At 50.3% G+C, this 17,571-nt stretch overlaps 2 protein-coding genes across 3 annotated transcripts in view; one reads left to right on the plus strand and one right to left on the minus strand.

Moving 5' to 3' along the window:
- The window catches only part of ODF2L (outer dense fiber of sperm tails 2 like), a 362,976-nt gene that overhangs the window by 285,277 nt on the left and 60,128 nt on the right, over nt 1–17,571 (plus strand). The window lies entirely within an intron of this gene.
- LOC125130044 (calcium-activated chloride channel regulator 2-like) overlaps nt 1–17,571 on the minus strand; it is a 41,833-nt gene that overhangs the window by 15,367 nt on the left and 8,895 nt on the right. For both annotated transcript variants that reach the window (XM_047785394.1, XM_047785396.1), the window contains exons 3-10: nt 14,143–14,293; nt 11,323–11,431; nt 9,890–10,049; nt 7,781–8,008; nt 5,367–5,597; nt 4,186–4,363; nt 3,230–3,336; nt 392–616 (exon numbers count right to left, since the gene is read on the minus strand). In XM_047785394.1, coding sequence (XP_047641350.1) covers nt 392–616; nt 3,230–3,336; nt 4,186–4,363; nt 5,367–5,597; nt 7,781–8,008; nt 9,890–10,049; nt 11,323–11,431; nt 14,143–14,293 — 1,389 coding nt within the window. The remainder of the gene's footprint in view (nt 1–391; nt 617–3,229; nt 3,337–4,185; nt 4,364–5,366; nt 5,598–7,780; nt 8,009–9,889; nt 10,050–11,322; nt 11,432–14,142; nt 14,294–17,571) is intronic.

A 17,571-nucleotide genomic window follows, 5' to 3' on the forward strand; every position in this document is an offset into this window, starting at 1 on the left:
GAACAAGACTCCGCGTGGAATAGGTGCTCAAAAGCACATGTATTGCCTGTATTTATACGTCTTAAGGAGAGGGTTTTGTAAATGTGTGGGTAATGATTCTATATGGATTTTGCAAAGAAGGAAGTGAGCAGAAAGAACTGATCTGTGCCCCATCAATACTGAGTCCTACGACTGATGCCAGGAGCCGCTGGCATCCGTTATTTCAAGTTTGGGGCCTGCCTTGGTTGTTCCTCTTAAAGGTTGAACATTCACAAAATGCCCACAGAAATTTAAAGTAAAAGCGTGATGCTCAGAATAGGGTCTCCTTTACACGTGCATATGACGCCGTGACGCCTTGGGAAGTGATTACTTGACGAAATACTGTCATCATGAACAAGCGTACAGCACCTACCTGAGCAGTGCCTGGAATCCAGAGGCGAGCGGTCTGCAAAGCCAGACTAGTGACAAAATCGTCTGTGTGGTACTTTTTCCCGTTAGGATCACGCAATACCATCTCTGGGGGGCCACCGGTCTGCCACGTGACTAGGAAGGCGGTGTCGTTGCCCACGCCGTCATCCACAGTCACAGAGTTTGTCAGCTGATGGTGGGCTTTAACGGTTTCACCTGCGCTTTCAAGCTGTTGGCGAGAGCGAACGTGTGAGCATCTCTAGGGCAGGTGCATCACTGATCTCTTTTACTTTCAGGGCAAAGAAACATGAAATAAGACACATACAAAAGAGTCCTTTAACTCTCCCTTTACATAAACTGTCTCTCATGTAAAAACACCGCCTAAGCACAGCATTAGGTCAGCATAGCAGACAGAAACTACTTCCTGCAGTCAGGACCCACATCACCTCAACATGCTTTTTTTTTTTTTAGGGCCACACGCACAGCACACGGAGGTCCCCAGGCTAGGGGTCCCCTTGGAGCCACAGCTGCTGGCCTATACCACAGCCACAGCAACACAAGATCCAAGCCACATCTGCAGCCTACACCCCAGGTCACAGCAACGCTGGATCCTTCACCCACTGAGCAAGGCCAGGGACCGAACCCGAATCCTCGTGGACACGAGTCAGATTCGTTTCCACTGTGCCACGCCGGGAACTCCCACTTCAATATTCTTTATCAAGAGATGTCAGCTGTTTTCATATCTGGATCAACATTAGCCTCAAAGCAGCAATAACAAGCTTTTAAAAAATTTCATTTATGGGAGTTCCCGTCGTGGCGCAGTGGTTAACGAATCTGACTAGGAACCATGAGGTTGCGGGTTCGGTCCCTGCCCTTGCTCAGTGGGTTAAGGATCCGGCATTGCCGTGAGCTGTGGTGTAGGTTGCAGACGCGGCTCAGATCCCGCGTTGTTGTGGCTCTGGCGTAGGCCAGTGGCTACAGCTCTGATTCGACCCCGAGCCTGGGAACCTCCATGTGCCGCGGGAGCGGCCCAAAGAAATGGCAAAAAGACAAAAAAATAATAATAATAATAATAAAATTTCATTTATGGATATTCTCTAATTAATTTGTATATCATCTTTCCAGATAACTAATGTTTCTTAGCAAGAAGTCAGCCATTGGGTTTTGGGGGGCTTGGTACATTGGAAAGGTAATTTAGCCATTCACAATGAGCTTGTGCACGTGTGTGTGTGTGTGTGTGTGTGTGTGTGTGTGTGTGTGAATGTATAAAGCACACACAGATGGCAGGCACTAAACACTGAGCACCAAGCACTCCACGCATATCATCCTACCCAGTCCTTATGAAAACCCTCCGAGGCGAGAGCTGTTGTGACCCACTTTGCACGGATGAAACCACTGAGACTGGACAAGGCAGCTGCCCACAAGGAGGCAAAACTGGCTTAGAGACCAGGCTGGCAGACACCAGAGCCCTGCATTGAATCCTTGTGTGTTCGCAAAGGATATAAATCCATAAATAACTTCAAAAGTTATATTTATGAAATAAATACATTAGCAACCCTGTAAAATGTCTCAGACTTGCAAAGAACATGAAATTTTATTGGTGAATGGCAGCAAAGACACTGTGGGTTATTTGTTCCCATTGGCGTAACAAGTGATTGTGGGCTGCTGAGCACCGTGGCGCCTCCCGGGCTGGGCTCTGGGCTGCCGAAGGCGTGGCTGCCCCTGTGCCCATGGTCTAGGGCGCTGATGAGGCAGCCACTGGGGAGAGGGGCCAAGGGTGGGAACTAATCTGGGTCATAGGGATGATGTTTTGTTAAAATTTTTCTTTTACTCTTTTAAACATTTGTTTGTACTTCATATGATGAGAGAGAAAATCAAGGGTAGACATATTATTCCGAAGAGCCAATTGTGAGCTAATTTAAAATAGATATCATCCTTTATAATTCCTTTTTTTCACTTCAAATGATGGAATTGTGGTTATTGCCTTTACTGTGTACATATAATCTTCATGATAAATATTTTTCTAAGAATAATTTACTGACTTCATTGCTGCCATCAAGCCATTAACTTGACAGGGTCACTTACCATCTGTGAGGAAATAGTGGGTGAAAATTGTTCCAAGTGTCACTCAGTTATACTCGGAAGATCTTTAAAGTGCTTAGAAAGACAAAACTGTTGGCCCTTATGAAAATGACTTGATTAAAGGAGGATTTTGTCAGCATAAACTGTGGTAGTTGGAGAGATCTTTCAGAATTTCTAGAATTGAGTGAAATAGTTGATACTTTTTATATGACGGAGGAATTTCAAAGAAGTTTTTAAAGAAGCAAAAGTTGGGGTTCCCTGGTGGCTCGGTGGGTTAAGAATCTGGCATTGTCACTGCTGTGGCTTGTTTGGTCCCTGGCCTGGGAACTTCCACATGCCATGTGCCCCCTCCCCCGCCGCCCCCCCAAAGAAGTAAAATGGATTCTGATTGATGGAAAGTTTGAACTAGAACTAAATCTGCGGATCCTTCTTCTTCTTCTTCTTCTCCTCCTGGGCCTTCCTGCCGCCCCGTGCCCCACCCCCAACTCCATTCTGGGCCACAAGGAAGGAAGGAGCCAGCTCTCTGCTCTAGACCTTGGAAGGCCGAAGGAGCAATTACAGAAGGTGGCTGCCGGGGCTGAGAAAGACAGACAGCAGGCAAAACTGAAGCCTGGTTCTGCTGATGTCAAGAAGCTCCTTACAAGCCCTCTTTTCGTGGAACAAGGACCGCCACATATTCCAGCAAGGTTCCTGAGCACGGTTGTCTAATTTCCTTCCTTCCCCTCCCCGTCTATGAGCACAATATTGAGGAAATGCTGACCTGAATATGCTGCTGAAAAACATCTCCGGTTCCAGAAGAAATTCTACTGAAGGCATCAATCATGCTGGTGGAGTTGGATTTATCTGGAACAAAGAACTTTAGACCTCCTGAAATACATGATTGGGATGGCAGCTATTAAATGTATGAAATCACACAAAATACAGCGATGGGCCTTTTCTAAGAGACTTTCTTTGCGTAGGAGGGTGAGTGCGGGGGAGGCGGCAGCCGCGCTTGAGCTGCTGGGCGCTGTGCTCGGCACCGGATCCAACCCGCACGGGGCGCGCAGCCCACAGCCGTCGGCTCTGCCCGTTCTGTTCACGGCCGTTAAGTGCAGGGACTAGAACTCTACCCGGTACATGATGAAAGCTCAGTATATATTTATCGAAGTAATATTTATTTTAATGGAGGTAATGCCTAGACAACCTAGATTAACCGCTACCTACTCACATTGCTATATATTTATATTTACACTCTGAAAACATTTTCAAATGTAATTCAGTAAAACCTAACCTTCCATTTTCAAGCTAGCTACTCATTTTTATTGAATATAAGGAATATAAGATAAAATTCTGCAGAATATAAGATTCTGCGCCTGGTTTAGAACAACCAGCAGGTACACGTGCGATCCTGTGCTCGCTGCGGCCTCATCAGCGAAGTCAGTGCGTTTAGTCTTCAACGTACTTTTAGCTTCCTGGTGCACCTGCTCAGGCTGGCTTAACAAAGAAGTAGTAATATTTTCACTAGCTGCAAAGAATTGGCACCTTCTAAGGAAAGGATAAAAATGTCAGCGATTTTTGGCAGGTTTTCAGCAATGACTTTTTTCCTAAGGATATTTTCTGGTGATAGTTTTCATGAAGCCATGTATTCTATTGACAGGATCTGAGTTTCATGGTTGTTGATCGAATAGTCAACTCAAAAGGAAACGTTCTGAAGTGCGTTTCTAGAAGCGTGCTCACCGGTACGTCGCGCCAGTTCCTCCAGGCTGTCGACCGCGGAGGAGCCGAGCGCGATGGTGTGAACGGTGGAGCCGCTGCTGAGCGCGGCCAGGAAGCAGTCGGAGATGCGCTCGTCGCCTCCGCTGGCCACGAGAATCACCACCGAGCCGAAGGCTTTTCCTTTCAGTTTTTCCACCACCTGAACACAGGGCAGCCGTCGTTTGGGAGGAAACGGAGTGCGGACGGCGTCACTGAGCAGAACGCCCTCCCCTTGCAGACCCCCCCGCCCCGGGGGCCCTCGCCTCTTCCGGGTCTTCTGTGGCCCCACCCTCCCCTTCCTGGCCTCACCCTGCCACGGCACTTGTTACCCTGACGCCATCGCGGGCCTACTCGTGGAGGGGACTCTTCTTGATCAAGGAGAGACACGCCCTGGGTTAGGATGGCGCCCGTCGGAGGCAGGGGAGCGTCGCTGTGTGACACCTCGGCTCCTGGGAGCCAGGGAAAGGCCTGGAGCAGTGGTGCTCAGCCTGGGCTGCATGAGCATCAGACGGGAGCTCTAGAATTTTGTCATGGCCAGGGCACGCCCAAGACCAGTCACCTCAGAACCTCCGGGGGTGAGACCCAGGCTTCAGAATTTTTAATCCCCAGGTGATTTAAACGGGCAGCCAAGACCAAGAAGCCCTTGCCTACAGGCGGCAACGGTTGTGGTTGTGTTCTTGTTACCAGACGTCTAGCACGTGGCTGCATCCGCAGTGTTGCATCCAAACTCATCTGCTTGGATGAACGCTTATTCCTGGAACACACCTCTGGCCTCACCTGCCACGCGCTTGCTTGAGGCCTAGTGTGACTATAGGCAGGAGCCGCACGTGCTGCCTTTGACCGGAAAACCCAAGGGTGACAACAGCCACAGATGGGACAGCCCCGGAATGGGCAGGGACAGTGTCAGCCATTGTTCAGATGACACAGAAGCCCCCTCCTTGGCCACTGTATTCATTTACTTACTCATTCTTTCAGCAAACGTGTTAAGCGCTTACTGCATGCCCTTTGCTAGGCACAGGGCTCAGTGGTGAACACCTGCTGGCTCCCGACCTTACGGTGACGCGGCGCTACCTCCCGCACTTGCGACCACACTGGAACGGATGGCCCACACCAGAAGCAACCTCAGCCAGAAAGTGGCCCGAGGCCGGGGTGCTCCACCGTACCTCAAATCCCTTCTTCAGCCCTGAGCAGACGCTGGCTTCTGCTTCAGCTGACACCGCGGTGGGCAGGTACGAAACCAGCAGCTTCCGGTCGTCGTCACTGTTCATTTGGCGTAGCTGAGCTCTGATCTCCCCTTTGCCGCTAAAACTGGCAATGCCTACAAAGGTGTGACTCTCAACCATGTGCGTCAGGTAGAATTCTGCCGCTTGTTGCAGTCGAAGGAGTCTGTCAGCCTGGGTTGCAGAAAGGAAAACAGAAAGGTAGCAGCGTGTGGTGCAGACACAAGTACAACCGGATAACTTAACTCGCAAGTGTCTCTGCCGGTTCTTTAGAGGTGACCAGTGGTGATTTTTTGAGTTGTAAAGATTGACGCAGTCCTAGAATATTGTTTGATTAATACCAGGCTTTTCGGGGAGGAAGGTGTGGTTTGGAACTCTGCCCTCAAGAGGCTGTTCATAATTTACCACTCCCTGAGAACACATAGGTCCACTCGTTCTCTCCAACCCAATTTGAAGATCCAGGGAAGCCATGGAGATTAGATTGGTAAATGCTTCACTGAACACAGGTCCCGAGTAAGAGGAGACATTGCAAGGGCCCACAGTGGAGATGAACAGCAGTCAGGCATGTATCCTGGCACTACCCTCTGTTATCATGTTTATCTTAGGCTGGGCATCCCATCTGCGAAGTGGGATTACTAATCATCTCTCTTACTTGTTAAAACAGAATTGCTGTGGGGATCAGCTGAGATACGTGTATGATAACAGTTACACCTTGGAGAACTTACTGAGAGTAAAGGAACACTAGCGACCACATTTGGGAAGGTGAAGCGCCTGTGAATTCACTGAGGCGCTTGTTTGGGGGCGGTGGCGCCAAGCTTCGGGGCCCCGCACAGCGATGACTGCGGTATCTGCCGCCGCACCCGCGCGTCCGGGCCAGCATTTCACGCTCTTCGGAAATACGCCGCTTCGAGGCCCACGGGGATCGCAAGCCCTACGCGCTCTGAATTCCAAACAGCGTTTCTCTGACGCTACTAGGAGGGAAACTGGGAGGGCGGACAAAGCAAAGACTGCCTTCGGCTTTTCCTAATTATGTGACCATAGAGACACCAACTTATCTTCTTTCGCATCCGTTTTCTCATCTGCAGAAGTGCTTCGTAAATCGTCGTATTGCTCATATAGTCGTGACCTCTGCTCCTAAGGAGTGAAGCTAGAAACCTGGAACTCTCTTTACCACTCCTGGGTTACCAGCCCCTTCTCCTTGACCAGGCCGTGTCAATTCAGTGTCTTAGATTTCTCTGCAGTTCATACCAGCTTCCAGCTTATCTGCCGCCTCCCTAGACCCAGTGTAACAGCCATAGCAGCGGATGCCTTTCCTGAAAAGTCCTGCCGAGTTTGCCTCTCAGGGGCCTGCACACACTCGTTCCTTCCTCGCTCAACTAGCGAGCAGCTCCTCACCCTTCAAGACGCGGCTTCCCCCTCTGTGAGGTCTCGCGCAGGTCACGGCTGCTGCCAGGGCTGCTGCAGCAGCTCGCAGCTCTGTGGAGCCTGGTCCCCCTCTGTGTCCCTATCCACGTGTGTGACGTCTCCTTTGCCCGACTGCACGCGTCTCAAAGCAGAGACCCTGTCCTCTCACCTCTGTGTCCCCCAGGCCAGCACAGTTTGGGCACCTGACAGATGAGTGATGAATGGCCATGGCACTTCAGCGAGAGGATTGGCAAGAAGAGGGAGGGACGTTTGCTTCGCCAGGAGTTCGTTACGTTAGGCTTGTTTCTCTTCGACTTCTCTCGGGTCTTCTTTCACGTGCAGCTGTCTTTCCCTTCGGCTCCGTCTGTTCTTGCTCAATAGAGGCCGACCGCCTGGACGAGCGACCATGACACCGTAGCCGAAGATCAAGCCCTCGTCAGCTGCATGAGGCCAGACCCAGACTGTCTAGACGCTGAGGATGTGAGTGGTGCTCCCAGCGTCTCAGAGACAAGTCAGAAAAGACAGTCCTCCACGACGACTCGTCCAGAGAAGGCGGGGGCCTGAGCTCCCCCTTGGGACAAGAACCCTAAGAAAATAATAGGTACCCCTTACAAGCCAAACATTTCATATCCACTATCTCATTTTCTGCCTCAACAGCCCTAGGAAGTAGTTAGTGCTGTGCTGGTAAATGTTTAAAAGCTGGGTTTCTGGTAAAAATAGAAGGGGACCCCTGGACGTGCTGTGATTTCTGCACAGCACAGGGACCTACATCCAGTCTCTGGGCACGGGACATGATGGAAGGTAGGAGAACAAGAATGTGTGTGTATGTGTGTGTGTGTGTGCGTGACTGCTTACTATGCTGACATTGACACCACTGTAAGTCAACTCTAAGAAAAAGAAAAATACTGTCAAAGTGACGAATGATTTATAAGCATTTGGGTGCCAGATGTCACCTCTGCCATCCTGCTGGACACATCTAGCACCAAACAGACCACTCTGTCGCCGGCCTGTAGGAGGGTGAACGTGGGAGGCGGCGGGAGCTCCGTCCCCTTCATGGGCTCGCTGTGCTGAAAGTCGCCCGAGGCTGTGATTACATCCCATGCACTTCGGAGGCTGCACAGCTGGTTCTGTAGGTTTGGGGCTTCTTGGTTGTGGGTACTCGCGTTACAGAATTCAACCACCTGGAAAAAGAATAAAGGCCATCAGAAAGTAAAAGTGTCCCTCTCATCTTGGACCCACTTCTCATTCTCAGGCGACGGAAAGTAAACAGGAAGCTGAAACACGCGAAGTCGGAAGTGCCAGAGCAATGCCCTTAACCTCAAGAAAGCCATCGAGTTTACAAAGAAACCTTGGCACCCTCGGCTTGAAACACTGGCACCCTTTTGGTAGCGAGGTCACAAGTTTATTTGCGCTTAGATAACAGATGGTGGATATGTATACATATCTTTGTCCTTAAAAACTATTCCTTAGCACAGTAACCTGTTCAAGCCAACACTCCAGGAACTATCTCGGCCAGCCTATTCCCCGGAATCGTATTTAGTGACCACTGTGCCTCAGCTGATCCGTGAGCTAGTTCAAATACTGATCTCTGTAACAACAGGACACGGAGAAATCCAACCTAATCTACTTCCTGATTTCCCCTCATTTGGACACTGGGTGACCCTAGACCCACCTGAGCACCCCTTTTAAAGGCATGATTTGCAGTGCAAAGTACTGGGTGCTCTATTTCCCAGAGGCTGTATCCCCACAGAGTGGATGCTTCCTAAAACAGAGCCTTGGAGGCTTAGAGCCGAAAGAAATCTTACAGATGCTCTAGAGAAGGAAGCTGAAGCCCCAAACAGTTAATAATTGCACAGGACAGGAATTTCTTAGTGGGGAGATGAGGTAGAGCTTGTTTCGCTGTTGTTTGTTTTTAGCTCTTTTCTTTGTATTTCATGACTGTGGTTAGGGGATTGTGAAGATTTCCTGACTAGATAGATATTGATGAGCAGGTCTTTCAAATGATCTTTCAAATGATCACCTAGTCACAAAATGTGGGTGAAATACATGGAATGAGCTTGGCCTCTGATATTAAAGCTATCAACCAAAATATAGTGAATTGGATAAGAAATACAAAAAGTCACCTTAACGTTGGCTCTTCGTCTTGACTAAAACCAGACCGAAGAAGAAACATCACCTTAGAAAAGACCGTCCGTGGAAGGGAGCTGGTCGGCCAGAGACAGAGAAACCTCCCCAGAGGCTCTGCCCACAGGGCCCCCAGCCCGGGAGGAGGTGACCCACAGACAGGATGAAGAGGGGCGAGCAGAGCGGGCCCTGAGCTGACACCTCCAAGGGGCTGCAGCTCCCACTGCCCCCCACCCCCGCCCCGCCCCCGCACCTCCACCTCCAGCCTCTGGGGAGACGCTGGCTGCTCCTCGCTGCCTCCTTCGGAGAGGAAACGCACTGGCCGAGGGTGCGAGGGCCTCATGACAGTTACAGGGTCCCTTTATAAATAATAACTCCCAGGTGGGTCCTGGGCTCCCACACTAGTCTCCGGCCGGTAGTTAGTGTGGCATCCTGACAAGGCTGAGCTTCTGAACCGGCTCCTTGACTCTCTTGGTTCCAGCTGGCGGTTTAATTTCTAGACTATGCAGAACGAGAGAAAGAGACTCGGGAAGTTCCTTTCAAATAAGAGTGTTTTGCTCCCTGCAGTGAGAGGGATACAGCCACACCTTACAGCCCCGCTGCCACCCGGGACCCTCTCCTGTGAGAGGACACAGGAGCACCACCAGGGCGGCAGTTGATCTGCCGTCTCCAGGGCCCCCCTTGCTCAGTCACATTCCCTGGAAAGCAAATACTCACTTGTCTAAAGGAGTCAACTTTTACTGATACCCTGAGCGGAGGAGAGGGCCTGAGGGTCTTTCTATCTGTAAAGTAAAAAACAAGAGGAACTCGAAGGTCCCTCAGGCTCTGAAATGCAGGGAATCTTAGTTGTCTTTCTGTTTAAATACGTAAAGCCTATCTGGCTATCTTGCCCAGAGACAGAGTCTTGGTGGAGTTTGTTATTCTGAGGCCGTACTTACAGAAGATAAACTTTGCATGAACATTATCGATGCAGTTGCGTGTTGGGTGCTATTGAATAGAAACATGCATCCTTCTTTGAAAAGCTTGCTAATAATACAGTTTTCTTGGGGGCAAGGACCTTTTTCACACACGAAAACGCCTGTGATGTCAGATGAACACCTAAATAGGAAGAGAAATTGGGTCTGTTTTAGAAATAGTTAGGTTTCTTTTTCACTGGATCATAAAATAATCTGTTTCAAGATTTGTAGATTACTAGACACACATAAAACATTTCTAAAACTATTAAGAAAGATCATTAATTTAGAAATGCACTCCGTTTTATTTTAAAGCATTTGTTTTTGATGCGAGGCTCCTTATTGCCAAGGGCTAAACCGAACCAGAGCAAAAGATACTCGGAAATGAATCTGAACTTTTGGAGGCCAAGGAAGGAGAAGTGGGACCTCAAATTAGGGCTCCTGGGAGCTCACTGCCGTTGGAGATCAGAGGAAGAGGGACATGAACAGGGAGGTCATGGGGACGTTTAAAAGGACTGCTTCCCGTAGAAGCTGTCTCGAGTGCTGCCAGTGGGAATGAAAAACAATACAAGCTTTAGGAGAAGAATGAGTCCATATGCACCAGGTTACAGCTTCGATGCCTATGACCCAGTCATTATTGGAAGCTATTCAGTAACTAGATGGATCTGCCTGCAGATACCGGAGATGACGCTGATGGAGCATTAGGACCTGTAGTAATAACGAGTACCAGCCACGGCGCACCTGTTCGGCAGTAGAGACTGGTGGAAAGATTATGCATACCCATACACTGGACACTATGCAAGCAAAAGAAAAAAGAGTCAGGTAAACTATATATTCGTATCTATATGAATTTTCCTGAAGAAACAGAGAAAAAATAAATAAGAAACGAATACAAATGGTGATCTAGAGAGGACGGACGGGACCAGGGTGGAGAGAGTGCCGACGCCTGATACCTGAGCATAACTTTTTATATTGTTTTGATATTTGAGCCACGTACATATTTACCAATTTTTTTAAAAACATGCGATAAAATTTTAGAGCTGAAAATTGTCCATTAAGGTTTAGCTCCCATTATAAGCTCAATTTTAGAGTTAAAAAATAACAGTGAATTTTAGGGAGTTCCCATCGCGCCTCAGCGATTCATGAACCTGATAGTATCCATGAGGTGGCAGGTTCGATCCCTGGCCTTGCTCAGTGGGTTAAGTAAGGATCAGGCGTTGCCCTGAGCTGTGGTGTAGGTCGCAGATGTGGCTCAGATCTGGCGTGGCTGTGGCTGTGGTGTAGGCCGGCAGCTACAGTTCACATTTGACCCCTAGCCTGGGAACTTCCAAATGCCGCCAGTGGGGCCCTCAAAAGACAAAACTAACTAACTAAATAAATAATAACAGCGAATTTTAAACATGCGAAGATCCACTAACCTTGTTACTTTAACTTGATTTTGCCCATTTATGTAGAAAGGCTTCTCACGGTTGTACTCATCGAACACGCCCCAGCGGAGATGGGCCCACTCGTGCACAAACACTCTGCCTGTGGGGAGAGAGCTTCTGTTTTGAGCGCCTAAAGGGTCAGCAGTGGCCCTTGCTGCTCACCCCGTGACGGTGCACGCTCCTTCCGAAGGGTCGAGGCGCAGTCCTTCCCCGACTCTCCTCTCCCCACCCCACCCCATCTCCTGCTCTGCCGCCACCAGCAGCAAAGAGGCAGTGTGGACGTGCGGCCAGCCTGGAGCGCAGACCAGCGAGGTCCTGCCCGCCTGGCCATGTGCCACGCGTGAGGAGCCCACGGCCTCTCGTTCCCAGGGCAGCTGCCTGCGGGTTTCTGCTTAGCTCCGTGCAGGCTGGAAGTCCAGGATGCTGGGAAAGAATGAGAAGCAGGGGACCGAATGTTTCAGTTCAGTGGACAGAACGCGTGTGTCCTCCCAGCTCCTGTGTGGGAATCCAGACCCGGCGTGAGAATATCAGGAGGTGAGGCTTTCGGCGGGGGGGTAGTCGTAGCTCGTGAGGGTGGAGCCCTCCTGAGTGGAATTAGTGCCCTTGTGAAAAAAGACCCCAGAGGGTTCCCTTCCTCTTTCTGCCACGTGCGGACACAAGTGACACGTGGCCCGTCTGTAAACCAGGAGGTGGCCACAAGGACGCCAGGTCTGCTGATGCCATGATCTTGGCCTTTTGTGTATAAGCCTCCCAGTCTGTGGTATTTTGTTACAGCAACACCAAAGGACAAAGACACCAGAGGAGCAAATGGCGCTCTCCTATCCTTGCTCTGTGTTACCCTTGTCCCTTTTCTCCCTGAGGTGATTCTCTGATCTAGAACAATGACTGAAACCCTGGGGCCAGGGAAGGAAAAAAGACCAAAAAGGCACAGAACCTCCTTGCCAGCTTGGCTGGTCCTTTCTCTTTCATTTTATCCCAGACTCTCCGTGTTTATATGTATCCCCAACCCTTAGCTCATGGAAATTCTCCTTCAAAGCATCAAATGCCTTGTAAGTCTATGTCCACCTCTTTAAATCTTGTATTTCTTTCAGTGTTCAGATAAAAACCGACTTCTCCCCAATAGAAATTTTCCAGATTAACTCCCCTCTCAAAGTACAATTTTTTTTTTCTTTTCTGAATTCTTTTAAGATCTGGGAACCCAAGAAGTGTTTGCTGAGCTGACTCAGGCTGTGGCAGATGATGCAATTTGGGGGCCTTGGGACAAAGGAAGGGAGGGGAACAGTCTAAGCTGAAAGCGTTCAGGAAAATTTTCTGCCACTCATGGAATTTAGAAGGGCTGGGAAGTCACATATTTGTACAGAGATTATCAGCACCTCACAGTTACCAGGAAAAAAGCCATTTTTAGGAAGTTTTATAGAGTGTTTTATAAAGTGTGTTTTACAGACTGTGGCTCTACTTCCTGCTAGTTATACCGAGGATAACAAAAGCTATTTAGATTTCAATGGGGGTAAAAGAGAAATCATCATTTGAAAGGCACTGCTATATGTTACGAGCAAAAGCAAAAATTAAGGCGTTCCCTTGTGTCGTGGTCTGGCATTGGCCCTGCCTGCCGAGGGTTTGGTTCCTGCCGGGGGAGTTTTCACAGGCCACAGGGAGCTGCCAAAAAAAAAAGAAGTCTTGACTCTTTAGCCCCGACCTGCTGTTTTGTTTTCCCCACAGTTGCTTTCTCTGCTTTCTGGGATCTCATCCACTACACGCCCCTCTCCAAGCCCATGACCCTGACGTGCCTGTCAAACTCGGGTCATCCTTTTCCCGCCACAGGCTGAGCCTGCCCACAGCTCAGTCCACCGCACCTGCGGGCACTTCCTCCACCCCGACGGGCGGCTTCCCCTTCAAGCGGGTCCCTTCCACGGCTGGCCCAAACCCGGGGTGCTCCTTACCGCTGCCCCCCACGAAGACACACCCTTGCCTTTCCCTCGGAAGCACTTCTGACCTCGCTGGCTTTTTTTTTTTCTTCTAGAATAGCTCCCATTCCGTAGGGTTGTTGGGACTAAATAAGACGACTTGCGGGCGGCCAAGAGCACAGCACCCGGCGCCTGGGAAGGTGCCTGGGCCCGTTCTTCCCTCGCCGCCCCGTCTCGGCCAAGCCCCGAGGCCTCCCGTCCGGGAGCCAGGCCGTCGGTGCGGCCCGCTGCAGCTCCCGGAATCCCTGCTTTGAGGGTGGCTGGCGACTCCCTAACTTGGGCGGCAGGGGCCCTGCGCCCGCGGCCCCACGACGCCCCGCGCCCCCGCGCCCCGCGGTGAAGACGCCCTCCGCGGGCTCGCGGGTCCCCGGCCGCCGCGGTGTTGCCCCTCTCCCGCTGTTCTCTCCCGTCCTTGCATCCTCAGCAGGACCTTCCACCTGGAAGACCCCTCCTTTGGGAAGCCTTTCGACCACCTTTAGCTCAAACTGTTCTCTCTCGTCCCGGAATTCCTGCAGCCCTCTCGGTCTGGGCCCCTCGCCTGCTGCTTAACCCTTTCTGGGGGTTCACGTTCCCCTCCGCGTCTCAAGAGCACGGGACCTGCCTCCTCGTCCCGCGGCAGGTCTCGGGCTCTCTGAGTCCCTTTCAGCCCTGAGCGCCGGCTGCTGTAACTAGGGCTGGAGGCGTTCCCTCGTGGCCCAGTGGGGGAAGGACCCGGCACTGTCGCTGCAGAGGCTCGGGCCACTGCTGTGGTGCGGGTTGGATCCCCAGCCTGGGGAACGTCCGCATGCTGTGAATGCAGCCAAAAAAGAAGAGAAGCGCCCTGTGTTTCTTGATTGGTCCCGCTTACCTCGTGATCCGTAGCCGGCCGTTAAGGCATCCTTTAGGAGAAAGTCAGGCGTGAAATGAATGTATTTTCCCTCTTGCCCGCACCCTCTGTACTGCAGGGTGTGCGGGCTGTCTCCGGGTGCTGCATGCCAGTCAGTCACCAGGACCTGCGCCTAGTGAAAGAAATGCCTGATAAAACTCTCTCGGCTGTGGTGTTGGTGACACAAAGAGCTGCATTTGCTAAAATACTCTGAACTGTACATTTAAGATATGGGCATTTTTCTGGTATGAATTGTGTCCCAGTTCAAAAACGGATTTAAAAATAAATGCCTGGCTCAGAGAGGACAAGGTGGCGGAGGAGTAGGGGGCCACGCTCGCCCCCTCCCACAAACACAACAAAAAAAGCACATCTACAGAAGAAATGACTGGCACAGAACAGCAACCAATCGCTGGCAGAGGAACCTAAACTCCAGTAACGGCAAGAAGTTCGTGACATTACGGGGCAGAACGGGAGAAAAGAGGAGAGAGAGAGAAGGTGAATCCGAGCGGGATGGGCGCTCCCGAAAGGGAACTGCGGAGGAGAAAGGGACCCCGCACCCTGGAAAGTCACCTACACGGGGGAAAGATCAAACGAACCGGAGGAATCTCCAGATGCAGAGAAGAGTGTAGCAGGAAGTTGGAGTACAGAAAAGCCGATCAAGAACCGAACGGACCATCTGAACTACAGGCACATTCACCAAAAATTGCGACGCCTGGGTCGGGGCTGGGCACCGAGACCTCGGCTCCAGAGGTTAGTCCCCCGGGCTGGGGGGGCGGGGCGGAGCGGAAACTGCCTGGGAGGTCTAGAAACCATTTGATGGGGCAGAGACTGCCTGGGAGACTAGAAAACAAAGCTGTCGCAGAGGAAGGGAGCGATACTCTAGGGGCGGGGAAGTGGAAAGCCGCATCAGAGGGAACCTGGGAAAAGAGCCTGGTCTGCGCCCGTGCTGGGGAGGGGAGAGAAGAAGGAGTGGGTCCCCACAGAATACCCCCCACGCCACAGCAAGCTTACAGGCCTGCTAGCTAGCTAAAAGCTGTGCTTCCCAGTGCATCCCCTCCCCCCACCCCCGCCACCCCCTATGCTCTCGCGGAACCTGGGGCTGCCTGCCATCCAGGAGGGCTGGCCTCAACAATTGACTGAAGCCTACCACCGCAGGGGCTGTCCCTGCACAGGCCTGCTTGCCCTTTGGAGGGGCTACACTTCCGCAGAGTAGCACCAAACACCACCAGCCCCCAAGAAAAGGCCTGCAGCCCAGAAAAGCTGGAACAAGCCTAGCCAGGCCGTGAATAGATCTGCCTAATTCCCGGACAGTTTTTCTGAGTCGAGCTGCCCCGGGGAGGAGCCTCTTGGATTTCCAGCGGCCCTGCTACCCGCCCAAGCCCCCAGGGGGTGCCAAGCTCTAGAGGATCAGCTGCATAGGACTGCCAGATCCAGGCAGGACCCCCTACAGCCCAGAAAAGCTGCAACAAGCTTGGCCGAGCCGGGAAAAGATCTCAGATGGTCTTTCTGAGTCGGGCTGCCCTGGGGAGGAGCCTCTTGGGTTTCCAGCGGCCCTGCTACCCGCCCAAGCCCCCAGAGGGTGCCCCACTCCTGCAGAATAGCTGCTCAGCACCACCAGCCCCCTGGAAGAGCCCCTGCAGTCCGGAAAAGCTGCAACAAGCTTGGCCAGACTGTGAAAAGATCCGCCTACATTCTCAGGCCGTCCTTCTGAGTTGGGCTGCCCTAGGGAAGAGCCTCTTAGGTTCTCAGTGACCCAGATAGCTGCCCCAGCCTCCAGGGGGTGCTGCACTCCTGAGGAACAGCTGCCCAACACCGCCAACCCCCTGCAAGAACCCCACAGCCTAAAAACACCAGAGCAAACTCTGCATGACCAAGTGAAATCTGCTACCATCGTGGTGTGGACCTCCCAGTCCTGTCTGCCCTCGGGAAGCCCTGCTTTGCTTCAAAGAAACACTGTTAGCCCCATCAACGCTCCAGAAAAGCCACACTGCCTCAAAAAAGATTGACCAACAACGCCAGCCCTCAGGAAATACTCCACGCAGTGACAAGGCAAACACTGCCCGATAACGGAGAGTACAACTCCCTCAGGAGAAAGAAAACAACAAGCAAGATGAAGAAGCTGAGAAACCACCCCCAGTCAAACCAACAGGAGAACTCACCTAAAACAGTCAACAATGAAACACATCTCTGCAGTCTTACAGACCTGGAGTTCAAAAGAGAAATAGTGAAAATACTGAAGGAATTAAGAGAAGATATGAACAGTAATGCAGATACCCTCAGAAAGGAACTAGAACATATAAGGAGGAGCCAAGAAAAACTAGAACATTCATTTGCAGAGATGCAAACTGAACTAAGGGCAGTAAAAACCAGAATGAATAATGCAGAAGAACGAATCAGTGATATGGAAGATAGAATAATGGAAATCACTCAATCCAGTCAATAGACAGAAAACCGAATCAAAAAACTGGAAAGCAATATAAGAGACCTATGGGATAATATAAAGTGGGCCAATCTACGCATAATAGGAATTCCAGAAGGAGTAGAAAAAGATAAGGGGATGGAAAATATATTTGAAGAAATTATCGCTGGAAACTTCCCAAATCTAAAGGATACTGGGTTCAAGATACGAGAAGCACAGAGGGCCCCAAACAAACTGAACCCAAACAGACCCACACCAAGACACATCATAATAAAAATGGCAAAAGTTAGTGACAAAGAGAGGATCCTAAAGGCAGCAAGAGAAAAGCAGAATGTTACCTACAAGGGAACCCCCAAAGGATTATCAGCTGATTTCTCTACAGAAACACTACAGGCCAGGAGGGAATGGCAAGAGATATTTAAAGTGCTAAAAGGAAAAAATATGCAACCTAGAGTACTCTATCCAGCAAGAATATCATTTAAAATAGAAGGGGAAATAAAAATTTTTTCCAACAAACAAAAACTTAAAGAATACAGCAACACAAAACCCAGGTTAAAGGAAATATTGAAAGGGCTTCTCTAAACCAAAAAGAAAGGAAGGAAAGGGAAGAAAAAAGAAAAGAAAAAAAAAAAAGAAGAAGAGGAAGGACTAGGACTGAGGAAACCGCAATCAGAGAGCAGTCACTCAAATAAGCCAGCATACAGATTTAATCACAAACATGCTTCAAACAAAATAGAATTAAAAAGAAAAAAATAAAAAAGAATCATCAAAACCATAAATTGTGGGCAAGGGATGTTAGGAAGTAAATAACCCTTTTTGTTTGTTTGTATGTTTCTCTTCTTAATTTTAATATAGTAATGAAGTGTTTGAACTTACAGGACCATCAGGCTAAAACACACAATTATGGGAAGGGGTTAGCATACTTAAAAAACAGGGCAACCACAAGCCAAAACCAAATATCGCATTTGCAAAAAATGAAAAAAAAATACACT

Source organism: Phacochoerus africanus, chromosome 6 (genome assembly GCF_016906955.1).
Source record: "Phacochoerus africanus isolate WHEZ1 chromosome 6, ROS_Pafr_v1, whole genome shotgun sequence".
In the NCBI taxonomy this organism is placed as follows: Eukaryota; Metazoa; Chordata; class Mammalia; order Artiodactyla; family Suidae; genus Phacochoerus; species Phacochoerus africanus.